The sequence below is a fragment of the Lissotriton vulgaris genome, chromosome 11 (assembly GCF_964263255.1).
Source record: "Lissotriton vulgaris chromosome 11, aLisVul1.2, whole genome shotgun sequence".
In the NCBI taxonomy this organism is placed as follows: Eukaryota; Metazoa; Chordata; class Amphibia; order Caudata; family Salamandridae; genus Lissotriton; species Lissotriton vulgaris.
The window spans coordinates 207498128-207521295 of NC_141699.1; the positions used below are offsets into that span (position 1 = coordinate 207498128).

Genomic DNA, 23168 nt, shown 5'->3' on the forward strand with positions numbered 1-23168 from the left:
ATATTTCAGTAGGCACTCTGTTAAGAAAAGGGTGTGGAATGTGGTCCTGTAAGTGGGCCATGGGGGCCACTAAGAATTGAGCTGGTTCCGATCTTTCAATGCAGAAGCGCTCAATCCGCAGGAGATATGCATCTACAAGCCCACTCCATCGATGTATTGAATGCCCGCTTTTTACTCGCTGCTGCTTTATTGTCTCCGGCTCTTCTCCTGCTTTGTTATTGCTGCTCTCTTCTCATTTTTGGCGCAGGTCTCTTGACTTCAGTTCGGCTCATGAAGGTCATAGTTAAAGCTATAATCCTGTTCCTCCCTGTCAGCGTTTCATGAATCTGTTTCCAAATGAGATATCATTCTGAAAGTCAATCAAAGCATAGGCCAGATGAAGGGGAATTAAGGATAATTTATGTCTTCAATTTGGATTCCACGGGGAGCTGCAGTTAGCTGGGAGTACGGTGGCTCGCGAGGGAACCAGCTGACCCCTTTGACTTTTGTTCCAGAGCATCTCAAACCAGCTATGCTCGGTGTGGGCAGGATATGACGTCTGCAATGTTAGTCTGTCCTGCACCCTTGCCACAAAATCGACATTTAACCTCTCCTAGAATCAATGCCCATTTGGAGGGGGAAAACGTTTTTTTACAGGATAAAATAAGAGTGGGATGCTGCTGCTTGGATCTTACCACACTCCCTGCATTTCATCCCACCACCTGTGTAAGCAGCAGGATACCTTGGGACAAGCTGAGCAGCTACTTCCTCTCCGTGCAGCTGGGGGCAATCGAGTTGGCTTGGTCACCTTGCCATCCTTCTGTAAAGGACATCGAGAGATGACGGTTGCCTGAAGACCAACATCCCTATGCAGCCCCATCCAGAGGATATGGGGTGTGGAGGCCATCCTCCCCACGCAGCTATATTAAGAGAAGATTGGAGAGGGGGGGTTGCTGCCCTCCTTCTATGCAGCCGCTTCCCAAGAGATTGAGGCCTGGATGACATGCTTCCTGTACCACCACCACATCCAGAGAAGATGGTGGCCTGTAAACCATGATCCCTGTGGAGCCACATCGAGAGTAGACGTCGGCCTGCACGTCACCCACCTGTGCAGCCACATCCAAAGCAGATGGCGACCCAGTCAAAATCCTCCCTGTGCAGCCAGCCCCAGAGGAGGTGGGAGCCTAGATGCCATCTTCAGAACGCAGCCACGTGCAGAGAAGAAGCTGGCCTGGGCGAAGCCCTCCCTGTGCAGCCGCTTCAAGAGCAGGATTGCGGCTGCCCTCCTCCCAGTGCACGCGCTCTGCTCAGTGCATTCAGCAGAAGGCACAGGGTGATATTATTAACATTATTGGATTATAGTCAGCCTGCCTTGTCCCCACAAGGAGAAAGTGGCTTGTTCAAGGTTACCTAGTCATGCAAATGTCTTTTATTAGAGCTCCAAACTCTTCTATTGTATTGTAAATGCATTTCAGTTCAAAATACTTTATTCGGATGCAACATACATCATAAGCATGCCACTAATTGCATTTATATAGCGCTTCATACCCCTGACGAGGTGAATAGGCTCTTGATACCAGGCAGCACAGTACAATGTTATTTTAATATATTGACCACACATGTGAGGCTTTTGTTCCACGCGCACGCCATAATGTTTTAATACGCAAACAAAGGATGTGGGTGGCGATATCTGCAGCTCAATATAGTTTAGAAAGGTTATATTGCAAGCAGCGATGTCATGGTTGGTTTTCAATGTTGATTTAGGAACAGAGTAATTTGATGAGCACAACTTACGTTTACCTACTGTGCTGCAACCCTGAGTGTAGTGACAAGTCCTATGCACACGCATACAGGTAAGAAACAGTACAACACATTTCTGTTGGTTAAGGATGAAGAGAGTGTGTGTTCTTTTGTGGTGTTCGTATGTATTAATACTTTGCACTAATAATACAATGGGAATACATAACATATACTGCATCATACCCAAGAAGCAGGACTACAATACCCACTTCACTCTCATACACTTATCATCAGTGGGAGACTGAAAAAGCTATCCCCACTGCATTTAAAAAGTGAGGCAGTCACCAGTGGCTGAGATTAACTCAAGAATTCCATCCATCATCTTGTTCTTTGCTGCAGTTGATGCCCTAAGTGTGACGGGTATGCTCAAACGTGGGTCCCATTGCTCACTTTGCCATAGGACTCAAGCTTCATCTCACTGCAAAGCCACAAATAAGGCAAAAGTGGTCTGGGAGTTGCTTGTTGTCCCTTCTGGAGTGGGCTTGGCTGGCAGTTCAGGAGGGACCAGTGCAACGAGGAGCAGGCTCAGTGCTGATTTGCATCAAGGGCTTTTGTCTCGATAGCACAGTGGACAAAAAATTATAGTGTGGAATGGATTCCAAGTGATCAACAGTGTCGGAGATTAATTAAAGCATTCCATCTATCATCTTGTTGTTTGTTGCATTTAAAACAGCTGCCTGCTTCAGAAGGTATGATCAGAGGTACCTCCAGTGACAAATGTTTGAAAGCTTTGAGAAAAGCAGGCTATGTGTATTGTTTATCTGCGGGTGGCTGGGTGGTTTTCTAAGCATCTCCCACATTTGCTTAATCTCAGATAATCCTCGTTGACAGTACAGCTCAAGATTGGGACACTGATTTCAGAGATACTGGGGTAGAGGTGAGGCAATACCTTAAGTATATAATGTATCTATCTGTACATCAGTACTCATGTGCTAATATTGATACTGAAGCATTTCTACAACACTTACTACTCCTACGTGGGATGTTGGAGCTCTTACTCACACCTATAGCAAGTTACACTGTGTAAGGTGTGTGGTTGGAAGGGTGTTATTTTTGTTTTTAGGTTTTATGGGAAGTGTTTTCATGGCATGATTACTAAGGTGTGCTTATCTTGTTTTGGGATGCAGTGCCTGGTGGTGTGATAGAAAATGGTATATTAGAAACAAACGTGTAAATGGTCACTGTAATAAGAACAAAAACATATAGGTAGCCACATAGCACTAGCCTAGCCATGGAGTAATTGGGATAGTGTGCGATTATACACCAAAAAGATTGCTTATCAGAGAAGGTCTAGTAATCAATATGGCAGTATTTGCCAGTCAGAGATCATGTTGAGTGAGTTAAAGGATGCCAAAAATGAACAAGCATTGGCCATGCCAATAGGTCCGACTTAAAGGAATGTTGTCTGGTAATGTGAAGTATTACAAGTAAATTACTTGGGGACAGACATGTATTTGTGTATAAGCAAATAACTGTAGTGATTATTTTTGTAAGCTAAAAGGTCAGTTGACACTTGCACTGAAAAGCTAGACTCAAAAATCTATGCAGGATAATGACTGCCCTCCTCCCATCTGTGCTGCTGCCAGAGAAAAACAACATTAATGATCTAGTTATGCAAGGCACTTTAAAAGCATTCCAGGTCAAGTTTGGATAGCTGAATAAATAAACAACTATGTCAGAGTTGCATGGAGGGGGTGCACTTTTTTGTGGAAGCCCGCAACTTCTGCCCAATCAAAACATGTACTCCCTGCTCACAACATGTGGGCAGAGCCCAATCCCCTCTCTAGTGATGCTCAAATAATTGTCTGGGGACAGCTGTGCTGTCAAGCCAGACATAAAAATGGGAAATAGTGACTTGAGCAGTAGTCATGCACTTATTTTAAGGGTCGGGATATTGCCTACCACTGAATAAATACACCCCTTGAATGTGGCAGAAGTGGAAGAGCAATCAAGGTCCACAACCCGAGCAGAAACTACACAATAGTAAAAGACACGATTCCACCTACTCCTGCCAGGCCAAAGGAAGTAAGACTTCTGAGCATCCAGTCCATGTCACAAGCCTCTTTCAACTTCCCGACTGCTCCCAATGGAAGACAGGCACCAAACCGGCAAGCCGTAAACAAGGCACGGCTCAGACCCTAAACTAGAATGCCACCCTGCACTGGGAGGGGTGAGAGACGAAGTCCTTGGCAAGTTGCTGCCGTGACAGCACAAAAGCACATTGACTTGTCTGGTGTCATGCTTCTGGCATCAACCCGCTACACAAGCCCAGTACTTTTCTATGACCTTAGAGACCATTGTTCTTTCTAGTTTACATAATGAGGTATCTTTCTGAACTTCTAAAATGTCCTCCCAGATAATATCCACTTTCATTATTATTATTATAATAATTATTAATATTATTGGAGAATGCCATTTTGGGTAAAAAGAGACTATGGGCTGAAATTGAGCTTACCCGTGCTTCCTTTATTGCAGCTGGGGCAGCAGCATGGCACACACAGGTTTTGGTAGTTTTCAATTTGTTTCATTTTAGCCGACCTCTACTTTGACCAGTAAGCATATTTAATGTATGCCTCCAAAAGCTAACAGGCCCCTCTTCCAGTACACTCTGCTCTGTCGACTATTTAGTGGGTGTGAGCTGTTCTCCAAAGCTGAATGAACACTGCAAACGCGAAAATGGTTGTGTTGAAAGCAGTTACCAAGCACAGGTGGAAGAGGTTTATGGAAACAATTTTCAATAGGAATAATTTTCATAAAAGCTTCAAGTCCTATACGGGGATAGCCTTGACTTTCAAACAAAGAACACAAAGACTTTCTCATTCAGGGATCCCTTTCTTCAAGGAGGATTACTCTCTCACCTAATGCTAATAGATGTTCAAGCATTTCCTTTCCTCTCTACTCCGTCATTTGCATTGAACTACATATGGAACTACTTTCCAACTATAGGTCTGTCTGTCTGTCCATTCCTGCTGGCTCCCTCTTGAATGTTTTGGTCTAGCGTGCTTATGCTGCATACATTAGTACAATAAACCTAATAAACCTGTTGGCTTTGCCAACGATTGAAGTCTTGCTTACAAAAGAGGTCAAAGGACCTACTGTGGACAATCTCAATACTTACAGTGTGCTTTGTGTCAGCTGATTGCTTACCATTGGATGGCTTTCTTGTCATCTCATTTACTTGCATCTTATTCAATGGCCTTCCTTCATCTTCTGGTGTTTGTCCCGCCCCTGAAGCATTGCCTGGCGTGTTGAAAGATTTAAGGGTAGCGTTAGCAACAGACCAGCAAAGTTAGGGAAACTTAGGGCGGTGTGCTTTTAAAATTGAACAATAATCTATATATGGAAGAAGGTGATGTATCAGAGATGAGGACTTTCTGCTAATGGCTGATCAAAGGGAGTCTGTTGCAAATTGATTTATTCTGCAACGGTAATACAGACCATCAGTCATGAACAGTGCTGTTTTTAAGTCTGGGGCTTCAAAGGAATTGTGTGTCCCTAAGACCCTGTACAAAGCAGTGCTATGCTCTGATCTCATGCAGAACACTGTATGTTTCCAGCAGACTATTTTTGCACAATACCATCTCACAAGCCAGTGACATTCAATAGTGGAGACCTCCGCTCTGCCAGTGTCACATCATCTTCACTGCTTCTGGCACAGCTCCTTGGAAAGCATTCTAAGACCTATTGATGTTCCTCAATTGAATGTTGATGTTCAAAGTCTTTCTCTTTCTGTCTTTTGCAGTTTGATAGCCTGCAGTGGTGATTGCCGCTGGTGCAGACCTCTACAACCATGTTGGCCTGCCTGCAGAGAACCCAGAACCCGCCGACTCAGCACCTCATCTGCCCAAACAAGACTCTGGAGCCACGAAAGTGTGAGTATACATGTTTCTAACTCATACTTGCTACCTAAATCAGGTGAACCCTCACAAGAGAGGGCATTAAAGGATTCATGCTTAAGGGAAGGGAGATTTCCTTGACTGATCGTACCACAATCCCGCCATTGAGGTCTACACAGCCGCGGCCGGTGGTGGGAGTACCTGCCGGGCAGTGACGTTGGGGAAAGGGAGGGGCAGGGTGGGGGGTAGGTAAGTTACATATAAATAAATAAAACACATTTTGTTGCGCGCACTGCATCGCATTTGGTGATGCAGTGCACGTAACGAAATTTGTTTTATTTATTTGTATGTTTATTTACCTGTTAAACTCCGTAATCCATACATTACTACCTCCCACCCTGCCCCTGCCCATGTCACTGCCCGGCAGGTACTCCCACCACGGCTGGGTCTACAAGGTGGTGGCACACCATGTTAAGCAGCTGATATCAGGATATTTCTAGTACTACAGGGAACTTTATTTCCTTACTTATGTTGATATTTCAACAGATTATGTGGGGGCAATTCCTCTAAATGAGAACTTCAGCTTAGACGTTCACTCCATCCCGGGTTTCGATCTCCATTTAGAAACAGAAATGCACTTTCCTGGAGAAGTCCATGGCAAGCGGTAGCGGTCCCATTTTCTGATGCCTTTGAATAAATGAGTTCCTCTCCAGCCTGCACCTGCATGTAAATATAAAAGTTTGGGGGTGAAATTCCCTGTATAATTTTAAAAGCATTGGTTTGGAAACTGAACGGAACCAGTGTTTAAACAAATGTTTTTAAAGCTGAGAGGGTATTAATTTCTGAGCCCGAGCCTGTAACACGCTACATATGTGTTGATTTATTTACAGCCACCAGATCAAAGGTATAATGTATATTACAGAAGGAAGACCTGATGCTGTTTTTTGGTCGAAACTACTAGACAGCACTGCTGTCTGGTTGAAAAAGTCCTATAGGGGTTTAATGCCCACCCACTGCTCATCATTGGCTGTTTTATTGTCATTGCATCTCCTTGCTTCTTATTCAACAGCATGCTTTGTCCATCTTGTGTTTGAGCCTCACCTGGCGCACAGGCTTTTTACTTGTGTCCTTACACTAAACACTTTAAGGGAACTTATTTTTTCTTGATGATTAAACTTTGCATGCAAGTGCTTGTTTTTTCCAGCTCTGTCCTTCGCAAGCTCCCCCCGAACACCCCTGTGCGGTTTCTCTCATGCGCTTCTTCCCGTTCCCTCTGTTCTCTATCTCTCGCCCTTTCTCTACCCATGCCCAGGGCCGTCTTCACAGCATTGTAGGCCCCCAGGCAAAGCAGTGCACTGGACCCTGCCCACACAACCACTCACAGGAATAAAAAAAAGTGAACGGAAAATGAGTGTTAAATTCTGGCCTGCATGGGCTCCCTATGCTCGTGGGCCCCCGGGCAACTGCCCAATGTTCCCATTCGTTAAGAAGGCACTGCCCATGCCCTCTCCACCTTCTTCTCCGCAGCGCCTCCACTCCATTGTGTGGTAAACCCCCAGTTGCTATTTCTCCTGTCCCCCGTGCGTATTATCTTCCCCATCCTCCGTTTCTCTTGGCGCGTTCAGTTTTCCCATTTATTTGTATTTGTTCCCATATGGAATCTTAATCTCTTTGTCGGAGTTCTTTGCTGCTCTAAAAATGGGTGCTCTCCTTATGGGGTCTCACACTTGCCTCCCATGCAACATTTTCGGCTTCCTGTCTGTCTGTGACTGAACTAAGGGTTTTTGCAGTGACTGCTGCAGTGTTGCTGGGGAGGTCGTGGTCAGCAACAGTGCAAGCATGATTCCTGTAGACAATATGCACCCACCAGGAACAACAAAGAGACACACACACTCCCTCTGATATAATTTCATGTGCAGCTCTGTCAGCAGCTGTGCAGATCTACTTTAAGCGCAAGGCGCAACAGTGTAAGTTTCGTGAAGGCCGGATAGCAGTGAGAAACACAGTAAAAGTGCAAGTGTCATACACATAGAACAATCGAGGCCGGTAGAGCAGTCAACACTCCCTTCTTATAAAACTGAAGTAAACCACAGGTTGCAGCAGTTCAAACTTCTCCAAACCCAAAGAACGGTAACAGTATAGACATCAGCCGCACAATACAAATACAAACAGATCCGGAAATACATGGACGGCAGTGCAAGCTTCACTAAGACACTGAACGATTAAAGGTTTGCTAACAATAGTGCAATCTTCCTACATACATACCGAATAACCAATGCAAACTCCCTTCAGACTGGTGTAAACTAATCAACATAGACTGCTATGCTAACTTTACATAAGCCCGCACTGTCGAAGAAAAAAAACTGGCAAGTACATCTGTTAACGCAAAACTGGAACAAGTCCAATGACTGAATGGGATAAGGTGAAATCCAGGTTTCTCTGTTGTATCCCAGTTATTGCTGAAAATTGCTTAAATGTTTAAAGGAAATATTCTGGCGTACTTTAAAAGTGTCTAAAAATAGAAATTAGACAAGCAGCCCATACTTGTGCAATTTAGAAGAAAATATATAAATGCACCCCGTCACCATCAAAAAGGCGCCACAACTACTTTAGGTAGTTTTTGTCAAATCAATCTGAACAAGCATTGGTAAAACTAATAGAGTTCCTCTTGCACTCAAGCACGGACATAACCAAAAAAACCTGCTGATTAACAAAGTTAGGTAGTCATAAGTTGCCATTGCTAGTCTTAGCTGGGTATTGCATTTCTGGTTGTAAACATAGTCCAACGAAGAGGACTCCATGATTGAAAAGAGAAAAGGGGAAGCTGAGGTAAAAGTAATTCCTTCCTTTTGTAGTTAAAAATTGAAAATAGACAGGAGATGCCATTTAAATGCACAATTGTTGCCCATGAAGAGGCTCCTGGATGATGACATCTTGTGCCTTTGTTATCATTTTATCTTATAAATCAAGTGGCATTTTCTGAGTCAGATTGCTGATTGGTGGGAGGGGGACTCATATCTTCTACCAAAATATTTGGTTGGCGAGATGGGTGGTTGGAACTATTTTCTTAAAATATATTTTTCTCGACCAAGACCCATTCCTTGCCGTTCCTCTGTTCTGCATTGTTTGCACATCAATGTTGTAACCCAAAGGCAAAGACACCTACAATCGGCTGTGGTATGTCTCAGAAAATGTTATAAGCTGATACACATAAAAAGTCTTCTCCAATAGTGTTCTGAGGAGTTCCTTGTTACTTTGACTCCACGCCTAGCGGAGGACGTCTCCGGCACCATTGTCAGAACCATGTGCCTCATCTCCCGGCGTTGACGGATCTCGTCTTCCTTGGAAAGGCTGTTATTCAAAATGATAATTAAGAGGAGCAGGAGAATTGAGGAGAATAAGCAAGGGAAGAAAAGAGGCGCCCGTTCAATGGGTTGACTCGATAATGGCAACCCCCGCATTGTGCCGAGATGTCTGTTAACGGAGCGAGCAGACAAAGCGACTCACCTACTCTTAAGACTCTCAAAATATCTCCAAGCCTCCCTTTTTTTCTCCTATAATTACTCTTCTATTCTTTTGCCGGGGCTCGGCCATATTTGATGAGCTGGGCTTTAGATAAGCAGTAAACTGGTTACATTAAAATGAGATTCAAAGGTCACTGCGGTGGAGCACCTGTCTCCGCCAGCCTTTGTCTCTCAATCCACGCCATGATTAAATGTATATTTAATGAGCCTGCTTAAGGCGGGCAGGTTTGACCTCGCAGACTCCGAAAGGCGCATTAAGATTCACGAATGATGAATTTGTGTTTTAAAGAACTGGCTATTTTACCAGCTCTGTGAGATTTGCAGAGGTGACAAACTCGGTACTGGCTCTGCCACGACAGTGCCCAGCTATGGTCCAGGAGTACCAGATTCATGTCACATTTTCAGGATAACCATTTAATATACTCCTGATAAGGATTTAGATTCATAAGACTTAAATTGGTCCTGGGAGGATATCCTGAAAAAATTGACGACAGACAGTGGTGGGGCTGGTAGAGAAACTGGTAAGATGTGTTATGCTATTAAGATAGTTAAGATAATGGGCGTAGTCCCAGGAGTGCACAGCCGGTCCGGTGCAGGCGAGGTAAAAGAGACCGGGACCTCAGCTCCCAGAGCCTAAATAGGTCCCAGTCTCTGCCCCCTACCGCACCGGACGTGCGTCCCCTGGTGCCCCGGAAGTGAAATGCGTCCGGTCGCCCATAGGGCTAGCCAGCCGCCTATCCTGACCAGAGGGCGTGGAGGGGGCCAGATGGCCGGGCCCTAGAGGCCCGCTCCTCGAGCCTCGCCGCTTGGCAAAGTATGTACTGTTGTAATATAGAGAGTGAATTAATGCAGCCATGATTTTGAGGAATGCGACAAAAGCTTCATATACAGTAATGAGAAACACTGACACCTCTAAACTTCTTACATTACGTCATCAATAGCCTGTGTAAATATTTTGGTTCAAATAAACCCTTTTTCAAATTTAATGAAGATTGTTTTCTTGTTGTCTAAAAAAGAAACAAATAAACAACTGAAATAGGACTTCTAGCTTAAAATCTCCCTTCTAGTGTATATTACAGAGCCATCAGTGACTGGCACAGAGCAGCGCTTAATTTATAAAAGGCCGGTGCCCAAGGCTGTGCTCTGGCGGGGCTATTAGAAATGGGGCGCCGGGTACCCCGGCTGCGTAGTATTGAATTCACTACTGGCCTCTTTAATGCACTACCAGACGCTGCTCTCCTTTTATCTCACTCTTGCTGGTCCCTGCTTTCTCCCTGTGTGCCCATTTTTCTGTCTTTCTCTTCCCCCTTTTTTCCAGTGTGTGTGTTTTTTCCTTTCTTGTTCAGTATATTTTGGTTGAGGAAAAAATAAGTGCTGGTCCCCAAAAATGAGTGCCGGTGCCCCCACTCCTCCCTCCAACCCCCCACCACCGAAAACCACCAGCTCAAATTAAACACTGGCTCAGACATACAAATACCTGAGTTCTGCAGTAGTGAATCTCAAGTTAAAGCAAATTTCCGTGCTGGGTAACATGACTTTTTAATCACATAAGGAGACAATACCTAGATACCAGCATAAAGATTAGAAAACACAGTTTCTCCCTTTATAAAAAAATACCTTTTGATATCATTAACATTATATGTACAATATACTTATAGGGGCTTCCAACTAGAACTTTTCCTTCACAAATGTCTGTTATTCTTCTGCCCAATCCAGCTGTTTAATGAAAGCAGGTTCTGATTATCGAAAGGGAGAGCACAGCTAATAGCTTGGGACCATGGGCCCGCCCACTTTACCTAATGGCTAACTTCACTTTGAGTGACGGCTCTCTGTCCTTTCAGAAGGAGCACTTCCACTCTCCAGGTTGTTCCATTAAGTGCCAGGACTGCCCTGTAGTCACAAGCAAGAATGAACCCTCATGAGCATAATAAGCCCCGCTGGATTCTGCGGCTGTAGTTGCTGTGCAGCAATCCGTGTGGTAGCGCTTTTAGTAACTTTTGAGCCGTTTGAGCTAGGAACATTTTTTGTAATGCAAATTATGCAGAAGACGAAGGATTGTGTGGCAACTACAGCCGCAGAATAGTGCACTTCCAGCGGTTCTGATTGTGCTCATGTGGTTTCATTCTTGCTTGTGTTTCCGAGCATCACCTCATGGAGTTAAATTCAGGACTGAACCCCATTGGTACCTGATGTAAAAAAAAAAGATCATTACGCCACCCTCCCCCTCCCCCCGCCTTACCTCAATCTCACCCCCCCCCCCTCCCACCCCCCTCCCCCACTCGCCTATTATTCACTAAGCACATAAGGAGGTGCTTTTGTTATTATTTTTTTTATAGCATTAATGTGTAACTCGACGTTGCAGATAAGCTATTGTGGTCTTGTCCCTAGTAAAAGAACCGGTGCCATTTTTCTTGCCACCCACTCCGTTGTGCTAAATAAAAAGAGAACGCGCAGTGATAAAATGCTCACAATGTTATCTCCAAATGGTACCTGCTGTAACTTATTTGCCTGATAAACTGAATCATAATGGATTACCCACAATGCATCGGCTGTTTCCCCACATCACTGAGACAAGTCACCTTAATCAAAGCTTAGCGTGCCGCGTGCTTCATCTCATCATGGGAAAGTGCAATATGTCCTTTGCCTCCTGCTATTTGGAATTAAATTGCATATCGCATATTCAGGGCCACACATCTGCGTTTGAATACAACCTTCCCTTGCTTGTTTATTGTGGCTGTGATAAGCTGGGGGGAGGGGCGGCCGTCAGTCCCTGCCAGCCCTGAATGCGAGAGCCGCTCCGAGCGTGTTCACGGGATCCGACCGGGGCGACCACTTTAAAAAGTCGTTTTTGGCCTTCCGGTTTGAATTCTGGTGGGTCTCACTCAGCACTGCCTCCTGCAGACCCTCGGGGTGAGTTTTCAGTCACTCTTATATATACACGCAGACTCATTTGAATATTCAAAGTATGTCAGCCAATCGGATGCCTCGGAATACAATCCATTACTGTTGTTATTGGACTGCTTTGACATTGGTCTCAGAGACAGAGGCTATTTTTTGCGAGCTGCAGTAATAATAGATGGTGCAACGGTTGGAGAGAGAGAGAGAGAAGGGGAATTATACCGATTAATCTCTTGTGCCCTCTAAATGAACACCTGCTGCTGTTCTGTCCAGTAAGTCGCACGAGGGCCAATAACTAGTGTTATTGACTGCTTCTGTGATCAGCAATGCTATAATCTGCAACAGATGCTTCGGGTTTGGTGTTGCATCAACGATCCATGAACATATGAATGTTTTATGTTTTTATTGCTGCTGGGAAAGAGTGGTGGCCCACTTTGGCCTTCCAGAACAGCCTGCCTTCTCCTTTAAGGCGCGCCTCGTGCAGAAGTGTTCCTGATTACTTAATTTTCTCCTGAGTATCTCAGTAATTATCTTTATGGCTCTTATTCCTGTCCTCTGGCATCGTTTCTGTCGATATTAAGTGAGCCTGGCGCTGGGGCAGCAGCAGCCCGGCCTGCACCACTGTGAAATCCTATTACACCGCCTGGGCCTCTGATTAATTTTTGTATTAATTTCACTTAAAAGGTGAGCCGAGTAATTTCCTCTCCTGAGCCGAGTCACGAGCTGCTGACATTTCCAAAATGGGGCGCTGGCCCACCTTCTGTCTTTCAGCCTTGCATCTCTGGCCCCTAATTGCCACTTCGCGGCGCTGCCGCCAGCCCTCCTTGGCATCCTTTGCTGGCCTTTTAGAAAGATGCCCTTGTTCATCTGTCAAACATCCCTCGTCTTCTGGAACAGACAAGGGCTCTCATTTTAGTCTTGCGGAGGCTTGCTGCAGAGATCTGTTTACAAAATGTCCGAATTCTGCAGGTTGACTCGAACCTTCATTCTTCTAGGGATGAATAATGGAGTACCGATTCGTTGAGGTTGTTTAAAGTATCTGTGGATTTTAGAAGGAATGTGTGCACTAAAAGTACATGCAGAACAATTTATTTTGTATTTATGGTTTTCCCCATGGTATTTGTGCTCTTAAAATAAATATGAATATCCCCCTTAAAAGCAACGCCAATGTACTCATACAAGTATTGTTTAGAATGTTTTCAAATATATTTGCAAGATATTCTCCTGAGTATATAATGTGTTGAGTTTAGCAGTTGCTAGTGCAGTTGTTTGTTGAGCTATCAATAACAAGTGTTATTGTAGTTTTTATCTCATTCGTTTAACCTCTGATACATAAAAGGTGGTTATTGTTACCCAAACGCAATGGTATACACTTATCGCCTTCTGAGGATAAAAGGCTGAGCCGTCACAGCCAGCATTAAACCTGCAGTTTCAGCCAGCTTTCAGCAGCAGGTGCTTCACCAGGCCACTCAGTACCATCCATCTCAGGGCACAGACCTACGGACAACACAAATAAATAGAGGTCGCACAGAGGCGTCGAAGTAAACTGACATTTACCCCCACAGTCCTTCCCTCTGCCTTCTGCCCTGTTCAGCTGCCTCTGCACTCGAGCTTTCGATCCAAAGTGCAACAAAAGCCCCCACTTTGTTGATTAGCTGAAATGCAAGTTTTACCCAATCTTTCTCTTCCCTTTTCACTGGGTTTAATTAGGCAGCAATCTCATTAGCCCGACATCAGCAATCATGTGTATTGGGATTTGCACCCACTCTCGAAAGGCATTCGCGAGTGCTCCGGGGGTGGGCGCCTCCCCCCCTTGCAGCCAGAATGAGAGGGGAGGGGCAGAGGCTGCAATAGTTAATCCACCCCACCACGGGTGGGGGTGACTTGCCTTTACCAGTCCCTCTTCGCTTTCCATCCAGTTCTGCGGATGCCTGAGAACATTTGGAAAGGAATTTAAAAGCACGTGCAGAGATGAGAGCGGAGCAGATGTTGGTCAGAGCTCCGCATTTTATCTCTTCTGTCACAGCGATTTGTGCACAAGGAAGGCGCATCGCTCAATGTAGCTTAAAGAAAGATACTCCGTGGACAGGGGCTTTCAGATTTTGAGGGCCCTTATGCCTACTTTTGGATGAGAGAGGTTCTGAATTGATTAAAACTAAGGCCTAGATGTATCAAGATTCCATTTTGCGAATCTTAAATAGCGATTTTTTGCGAATCGCTATTTAGAATTCGCAAAATGGAATGTATGTAAAAAATTGCATTTTTTTTGCGATTCTTTATTTATCTTTATTTGCGAATTCGCAAATAAGGAATAATTCCCCATGCATTCCTATGGGCAAGGAGGCCCATAGGAATGATTGTGCAGTAATTCTCAAATTGCAAATTCGCAATTTGCTAATCGCAATTTGAGAATTATTTCAAGGGTGCAGGGGTGTCTCATGGACACCCTGCTGCACCCCTGAAACTTACATGTGTGTGCATATGGCACACATACATGCCCTATGGGCATGTATGTGTGTCACATGCCACCTTCAAAATAGTCATATTTTGTTTTTTAAAAGGATTTCGCAAATTAACACGAACCTCAAATTGGTGTTAATTTGCGATTCCTTAACCCGAATTCGCAATTTTAGAAAGTTTCATATATGCCATTTAAGGAATCGCAAAAATAAGTTTCATATATGCCATTTAAGGAATCGCAAAAATGTGATTCCGCAAAATAAGGAATCACAATTTTTTGCGATTCCTTATTTTGCTAATTTCTGATACATCCCAAAAGATGCTAAATGTCCGTTTGCGATTCCTTAAGGCCGAAATTCGGCGAATTTCGGCCTTAACGAATCGCAAAAGGCTTGATACATCTAGGCCTAATAGCCTTAAAACCGGGTTCACATGCCGAGGCGCATTCTTGACGACACCGCGTGATTCCATGTTGTGAAAGAGACTGCATTCCAGTCCAGGTTTTCCTTCTTCAAAGTATTGTAATAAATAGCTGAATACATTGCGTCTTAAACTTCAGCTCTTACTGGAACGCGGGATCCCCCTTAACATGGACTCCTAAGTAACCTTGGACAGCAGGCGCAAAGTCCTTTTGTGGTCAAACCCGGAGATTCGCGAAATCACATGGCTTGCGACTGAGAAAGAGCTTTATTGTATGTATACAACCGACTTTGTAGTTTGAAAAAGCAATTATGACTGAAAATGGGTGTTTCGGGTCATTCAAAATGGCAATTGATATGGGGTCTGAAAGGGGCACCCCCTCCTAAATGTGAGTTCAAATAGTATGACTGAATAGTTTGCAACTGCAAATACGGCTGCACACCTTAGACCACTTACCTACAGCCAGTGCCTTATTTGTAAAAATAGAAGTGCCTGGCCCAAGGTATTCAATTGCAGCTGGCCCCACCCACTGCTATTGCCACTGCTGCCGATTGGCCGTGCCAGCATTACCGTCTAACCATTTATCATCTTTTAATGTACTGTGTTGCTAAACACTCGTGCTGTGCTAAAAAATATAATAGCCTGTGAGCACTTACTTGAGGTGTAGTCTTTTCTCAAACAAGTGCCAGTGTTTAAAAATAAAGTGCCAAGCACTGTCAAAAACCGGCACAAATTAAGCACTGCTGACACCTCAAAGGAGGTGGTAACTGATTCACTAAGAGGAAGGTTTCCCCTTTGTGAATGATGTTGATATCCTAGGGTGTGGGGTGGAGCAGGCAGTGGCCCAGAGGTCAACTGACTGCACCTGCAAGCTCCCCATGTTTCCCCAAACAGCAAATTGCTTTCTTAATAAACATTAAAAAAACACGTGTTCCTGCAAGGAACATGATCTGTGTTTTAAAGAAACATTGAATGTCCTGCATACTTGCATTCACAAAGGGTTACAAATCAAGACCCGTCTAATCAATATTCATTAAGCAGCCAACTTCCTGCCAATGGGCAATTGGTGATCAGATCTATTACTACGTAGGCCACATAGCAAATTACATTCCCTTTCCCAAAAAATATCAGTGTGCAAATTGCACATCCCTGCTTTGCTATTGGGTATGTTGCATCTGATCCCAAATCCCTTCGAGTGGTCCTTCTTCAGGTTTCTGATGTTTTCGCTATAAGTGATATAGAGGGACTGCCCTTTTTGTGTCACATTAGCAAGCAATGGCCGCCATTTTGCTGGCTAAGGTCCAGTGGGCCTTCGTGAAAACACAAACCTTTGCTCGGACAAACCTTTGTTTTGGTTGGAAAGTTTTCCTGGTGGGCCACTACTGCTTCACTCCTTGTCCTGTGGCCAACCCTGGAGTCCCGAAGCATCATTTCCTCCAAGTCACTCACGGTTCTTGCTTAATGTAGACATGGAGCGAGACAATATTCTCCAGGGCTAGTTCTGTAACACAGTCCAGTCCAGATTGTACCGATAGTAAAAGGGAAGCTAAGAAATGGCAAAAGAAGACATGGCACCCACTTTCTTCGGCCTTCTAGTCCCTACCACCCAGTAGCTGCTGGGGTCTTTGAAGAGTGGGTGGGAAAGAAGGTGTTGGGGTAACGACGGACAACAAATAAAATACAAAAATAACTACAAAAAATACCTTACCTGCCGCCAACCACATTGCGCTCTTTTTCTCCTGTCCACTGCAGTCACAGGCTCCCAGACTCCCCTGCGTCCAATCCGGATGCTGCTCTCATCTATGAGAGCAGAGTCAGGGTTGGCCTGAGCACCTTGAGTTTGCGCTCCCAGTGAGACCGGGAGCCTGTCTGTGGTCTCCAACGCAGTAATGCAGCTGTGGTTGGAGACAGCTTCAGTGCGCATGTTGGTTTGGCCGCCCTGAGACGAGCGGCCAAATCCGCATTCACACTGATACCAGTGCAAACCACTCCCCCTCCAGTGACTGTCATCCCCCCTGGCCCGGCCACCAAAGACTTGGCTGGGAAAATAAAAATAAAACGATAATATCATGTGTTTATTATGGTTTTCTTTTTCCTTTCCTGACGTTTTGAGGCAGCAGGGGCGGCGCTTACCAATCATAGCGAAGGAGTCCCTGCTGCTATCACCTATAAAACAGTGAAATGTTTTAAGCTCACAGTCTCCTATAACAGTAGTGTTGTGGCATTCGGCAGGTAACTAGGTGAACTTGGTGCCTTTGCCTTTTTTTTTTCCTTGACACATGCATTCTACAGTCACAGACCCAAAACTCCAGTTATGTCCAAGGCTCTGAGTCTTTTCAGCAGGTCATGGCCGAACCACATGGACTCCCGGCCACCTGCAACGATAATTTTCTCAGCATATTTATCCACGGTCTTAACCCCTTCGCTGCGGCGGGAATTCCGCCACAGCGCTAAGGGGGCGGGGGGGCCAAGCGGCGCTCGCATGCTCGTGACGGAGCCGCTCCGTCACGAGCCGCGGTTGAGCTGTGCTCATGACTGAGCGGTTCCGTCATGGCCCCGCCCGCTTAATGGAACGTCCTGCGCAGGCGCGAAATTCGCACCACGCAGGCGCGCCGAGCGGGTCATGACAGAACCGCTCCGTCATGAGCACAGCTCAACCGAGGCTCATGACGGAGCGGCTCTGTCATGAGCAGAGAAGGGGTTAAAGGAAGATATTGTGTTCAGCTTATCTAGGTAGGGCAAGGTTGCTTGGTAAGCAACATTACACAGGAAGTTGTAACCCTTTCAAGTTATCTGCATTAAAACATTTTTATGGTGCTGTGTCCATAATTAACAGGGAGAGCAGAGCCAAGTTAAGGGGTAGCTGTAAGAGCCATGCACGAGCCAAGCCTTGAAAATATTTGCCCTGTAAATCATGCAACAAAGATCATGTTGAATATGAAAAGGTGTCTTCAGAATTGAAGAGTGTGTATTTGTTTAACATGCGGAATCGTTTCACCTTGGTACATAAAATTATTTGAGAAGTATTCATTAAAAGTGTGAGTTTTTAAATATTAACTGAGAAATATTCCTGCCACTGACCTGATGACAATGCTATCAGTAAACTAAGAGTCAAATCGGGGTTTTGTGTGCCCTCTCTGTGGCCTAGATTTTGATTATAGGTGGAGCAACAGTATTTGTTTTAAACACAAGAGGGGTTTTTGTAGAGCACATTTCCTGATCTCACATATTTGAAGTTCTCATGCGATAATGAACAAAAAAGTGGCTCAGTGAAACCTAGATTCACATAAATTGGTCAAGCAGGGAAGCTGGGACCAGTTTCACACTGTGCAATTCACTCTTTCGGACATCAAAGGTTAATACTTCGACCTTAATTTTTCGAGGATGATAGCAACATGATCCATATATTAGTTTTGGAAGTTTTACAAAGCAGAACTTTGGTCAAGGACATAAGAGTTCTTCCTTCACACCAAACATAGACTATGTTACACATTTTTTGTTGGGATTCACAGGGTGCTGAGCGGAGGCCTGGATTCAAACTTGGGTGCCCTTGTTACATGGTTGGCACCTGTAGCCACTAGACCACACCGTCCACCTACCCCGAGCCCAGTGAAAACTCAGGTCGCTTTTTGGTCTTGAGCTTCCAAGAGGACCTCAGGCTCAGCAAGGGCCTGGATTTAGGCTCGAGCATTGCTCAGGTTTTCAGTTGCTGGCTCAACTCGGTCTTCATGCACGAGTTTTTCTGCGTATTGCAACATATTTTTTCAGTGCATTGCAAGATATATTTCACTTTAATAAAACTCACAAAAGATGGATGGCTTATTTGTATCTGCAGGTTTTACCTTAACCCCTTGTATGCTGATGACGATACCAAGCCGTCATGCACTACAGTGCTCGTGTGCTGATGACGGCTTGGTATCGTCATGGCCCGCCCCTGTTCCTTTGTTTACCGCACAGCGGCGGAAACGGGCCAGCAGCGAAGGGGTTAAGTAACATAGATGGCAGGAAATCTGAAGTTTACAAAACTTCATGGACAAGCAAAATGTTCCATAGAACTTTGTGAAGACTGAAAACAACTTTACAGATTCTCCCACTCTTATTCTGATGTTTGAAGTGGTAGAGCTGGCTGGAAGTGCTGCAGCATAATTCTCTCTCTTATGGGATGGGGATAGCATGTGTGGTATCGCGTGGTGTTGTTTGTCATGTGTGGAGCATTTGTTTGTGCATCCTTGCGACACAAACATTTTAACAAGCAGAGAGCGCATCAGGTGGATACAGTTCCATTAACTGTTTCAAAATATGGATGTTCCATTTCAAATGAATCTGAAAGAAAGAGGTAAACACGTTTAGTTTTCTTGGTTGGGTAATCAGATTTTGAAAAGCAAAAACTGGGGCATGACAGAAATATAGAAGTAGGACAACCATTTTCCAGCAAACGCTTAAGTAGCAGTGCTCACCAACATATAATCCAAAACAGGGAGGCACTGAGGGGGAATGAAAAGCAAGTTTTACACACAGCCTCATACTTATTAATTAAAATGTTTTCTAGTAAGAGCTAGTATAACCAATGTTGCACTGGTAGTTCATAAGACACAACCACCCCACCCCCCTCTGTTTTGATGACCCTCTTTAAAATCATCACATGTGCTTATGTTACTGAAATTGGCTGGGAAAGGTGTTGAAATACTGTGACTGTCCCAATTAGAGGCACTTAAAGGCCCCATATGGGGCAAAGGGGCAATTGCCCAGGGTCTCAACTTCCAGCCCCCTCCCTGCCCAGGAAAGTTGACTTTCTATCTAGCTTAATTAAGAATATTCCTGTTTCTCAATCTTTAACACATAATTCAACATTGTCAGGCAAAAAAGAACATGAATTAGCAGACATTAGGTAATACAATTCAAAGGTGTGCCAAACAGGGCCCCCCAGATTATTATTTTTTGCCCAGGGCCCTCAAAACCCTTAAAATGACACCCAACAGCACCCTGAACATCTGGTTGCCCTTTACTTTTTGTGTTTGGTATAGCTTCGGACAACGTATTTTTCCAAATTATAAAATGAAGATGAAGTGACCATCTCTCTTCTGCAGAACAGGACACGACTCACTGAGAACAGAGGATAGAGTTGAGTTTAAATATGCGTATTTAAAGCACAAAGCTTTGGATTTTACTATCCTCTTTTGTCTTCAGGTGACTCTGTTCTGCTCGGTCCACTCACCAGGCACAAGCTTATTGCAACCACTCTATTCCAAGCTTTGATGGGAGGAGATTCCCTGCTCTGCCTCTCAAACCTTAGAACAATTTGGCTCTCTGTAGCAACTGGCCCCTTTGCCCATAGAGAAGCGTTGGCAGGTGACCACCTCCCTCTAGGTAATTACAGATACTCTTTCTTGTCCTGGACTTTTAAGAGATAACCCAATGTCTTTTGGGGGTTGTGGTTTTGATTTGTGACCACTGAACAAATTAACCTAACACACCTAAAACAGTGATATGTCAGTGAAAATGTCAGGACTCGAGAAAGCGTCCATAACATCCTGGAGAGACGTGGTCACGCCTTTCGCATCGTGTGGTGTGCCCTACAAAATATCTCCTACTTGAGTCAATTAATTGCCTGTAATGCCGAATTAGGGGACAGTGGGGTTAAACATAACCAAAAAACTGATATGCTTTATAATAAATAAAGCTAAAAACGTAACATGTTCGACAAATTTTGAATTAATAACGGATAGTATTGCTACAAACTTCTTGATAGAAAGATAACTATAATATCAAATGGGTCTAAAGGATGGGATTTCTCTTAATGAAAAACTATAGAGGGAAAAAATATTAGAAAGTATTTGAACCTTACCTAAGGTAAACTGGCAAATTTTCTCTCCTCGGAAGAGATGCCAATTTAGGATTAGGGCTGCGCATGTTAAATTATAATTGTGAATTTTTTATGGATTTTGTTGTCATTCCCGGTGAAACTTTCAAGTATAAGCCTAAAACTCATATGATCAATCTTGTGTTTGTGAAGCGACCACTAAGATTTTGAGGTCTTCAATTTCTATGTTGAAGACCCCTCCCGTTAAAGAATTACCATCCATCCTTACCAGTAGGATATTATACATTTTTGTCCCTGAGGTGGGTGTTCTAAGTCCTTCTCTCCTGCCTCTTGGGCTTCTTGTCCTCAGTACTTATCTCTCTCAAAGCCCTTACCCCATGTGATCAGCACATTTCCGTCTGCCTGTCCGCAGACAACGAGGCCCTTATACGAGTTCACCGGCTCCTTTGAAACATATCACATCGCATTATCTTCAGAAGGGCAGACCTTTTGATATTCATGGTCCGCTTTGCAGGAATCCTGCACATTATTTAAATTATAAATCATAATTCCACTTTCAGCTTGGCTAAACTCTTTCTTCCATAGCGCTCTTTCGTAATGTACTTTGTTGCGATTGCCTTATATATTATTAAGTACAACTTGCACTTTTTTTTCTAGTTAGTTCTCTCTTCCCTATATAGATGAAAAGAAATAACTGCTCGTGTTATTTTCAAAGAGGAAAGGCGGAAGTTTAATTCGTCTTCTGATCAGGCGCCATAAAGAACTTTGGTCTCGAGCCTTTTGTGCCCCCACAGCCCAGTGGCCCCCAAAACCGATTTCTCAGTAGATGTGATATACATCACCATATGATTGGGGGGTGGGGGGTTAATCCGTCATTCCTGCACGCACGACTTGCGATGTTTTAATTTATTCGTAGCACTCTCCTCCCTAGCATCAACTTCTCCTTGAATAAGGAATGGTGTCACTAATGGTTAACAACGCAGGTCGTGACCTCCCTGGGGAGTCACTGAGAGGTCAAAGTGGGGCCTCCAAAATCAGCCAAGAAGTTTTTTCCTGTTAAATACACTTTGCTATTTTGCACAATTTAGCACTATGTACATTTTTTTTGTTCTTCGCTTGTAATCAACTTTTGATTTAGGAAAAAAAACATCACCTACTTTTTAAGATGAACATAACAAAATGATGCCTTCATCCCTGGTGGAAGTGATGGCTTATTGTGAGCTGGTCCGAACCATACTTATTAAATTCTTTATATATGATCAATGCTTGTGCTTAGCACAGAAATATTACAGCCACAGAACATTGGCCTCTAGCAAGGGACAAGGAATTGAGCCTTTCCCCATGGCATGTGAGTTGACTGAATTCACTTGGCTAAATATTTTATGCTCTGACCTTTGTGAACACTTTGTCTTTGTAGTTGTAATCTAAAGATGGCATCACACTTCAACACTTAAGCATTTGCTGCCGATAACTGTGTGTATCAGGATGCTCCAAGTCCTAGCAGAGCCAGCTATGCATTTTATTCTTCTGAGGCTGATAAATGGAGTTCCATTAAATTGAATAATAGAAATACCTGTTATTAAAAGCACGTTTGCAAATTAACAAATGTTTTCCGAATGCTTTATACATGTAACAAGGCCTGAACTATGTGGGCAGAGCCACATGTGCCATTCCAACGCAAGTATCACCACGCGTGCCTTAACCACACATATGCATGGTTAAGGCCATGAGCGGTCTACATGCTGGAATGGGCGGGCCCAGGAACAGGAAGATTGGGAGCGGACACCGGGAGGTAAGTGAGGCTGGGTTTTGGGGGGAGGGGTAGTTTGCAAGGGTTGAGAGTAGCTTTTAGGGCTCAGTGTGGTAAGCGTAGTTTGTAGGGCTCATGGGCTGGTTGGGGTCGTTTTTAGGGCTCAGGGGGGCTTAGGGGTACTTTATAGGGCTTGGTGGGTTGGATAGTTTTTAGGGCTCAGTGGGGGGCGGAGAAGTTTTTAGGGCTGGGGGGGGGGTCAGAGAAGTTTTAAGGGCCCAGTGTGGGGTAGGGGTAATTTTTAGGGCTTGGGGGGAGGGGGAGTTCTTAGGGTTAAGGGCTGGTGGCATAGGGGGTGATCTTTACCACACATTCATGCCTGTATCACGAAATTGTGCGGTAACAGGATAGGCTGTTCAGACGGATTCGTGGTTTAGGTAGCGTAGTAGATGCATGTGTGGTTTAGCCATGCATGCCTCGGTCATACAACCTTTATACGCACATGCCATTATTCCAAGATTTAAACTGGCAACAACAAAAAGTCACGCTTTAAAGAAAATGTCAGGAGGGGTCTGCGAACCAACACTAACATTTAATCTCCAATCCTCCTTTCTTGTGAAAGTTGCTGGACAGTGAAGTCATTTAAGGGTAATAGGGATAGGACCTGGAAGGCTGCAACC

General features: G+C 44.4%; 1 protein-coding gene across 1 annotated transcript in view; it reads left to right on the top strand.

Annotated features, from left to right (window-relative positions):
• The window catches only part of FAM222A (family with sequence similarity 222 member A), a 216006-nt gene that overhangs the window by 126605 nt on the left and 66233 nt on the right, over positions 1 to 23168 (top strand). The window contains exon 2 of the mRNA XM_086943116.1: positions 5522 to 5651. Coding sequence (XP_086799242.1) covers positions 5570 to 5651 — 82 coding nt within the window. The 5' untranslated portion in view covers positions 5522 to 5569. The remainder of the gene's footprint in view (positions 1 to 5521; positions 5652 to 23168) is intronic.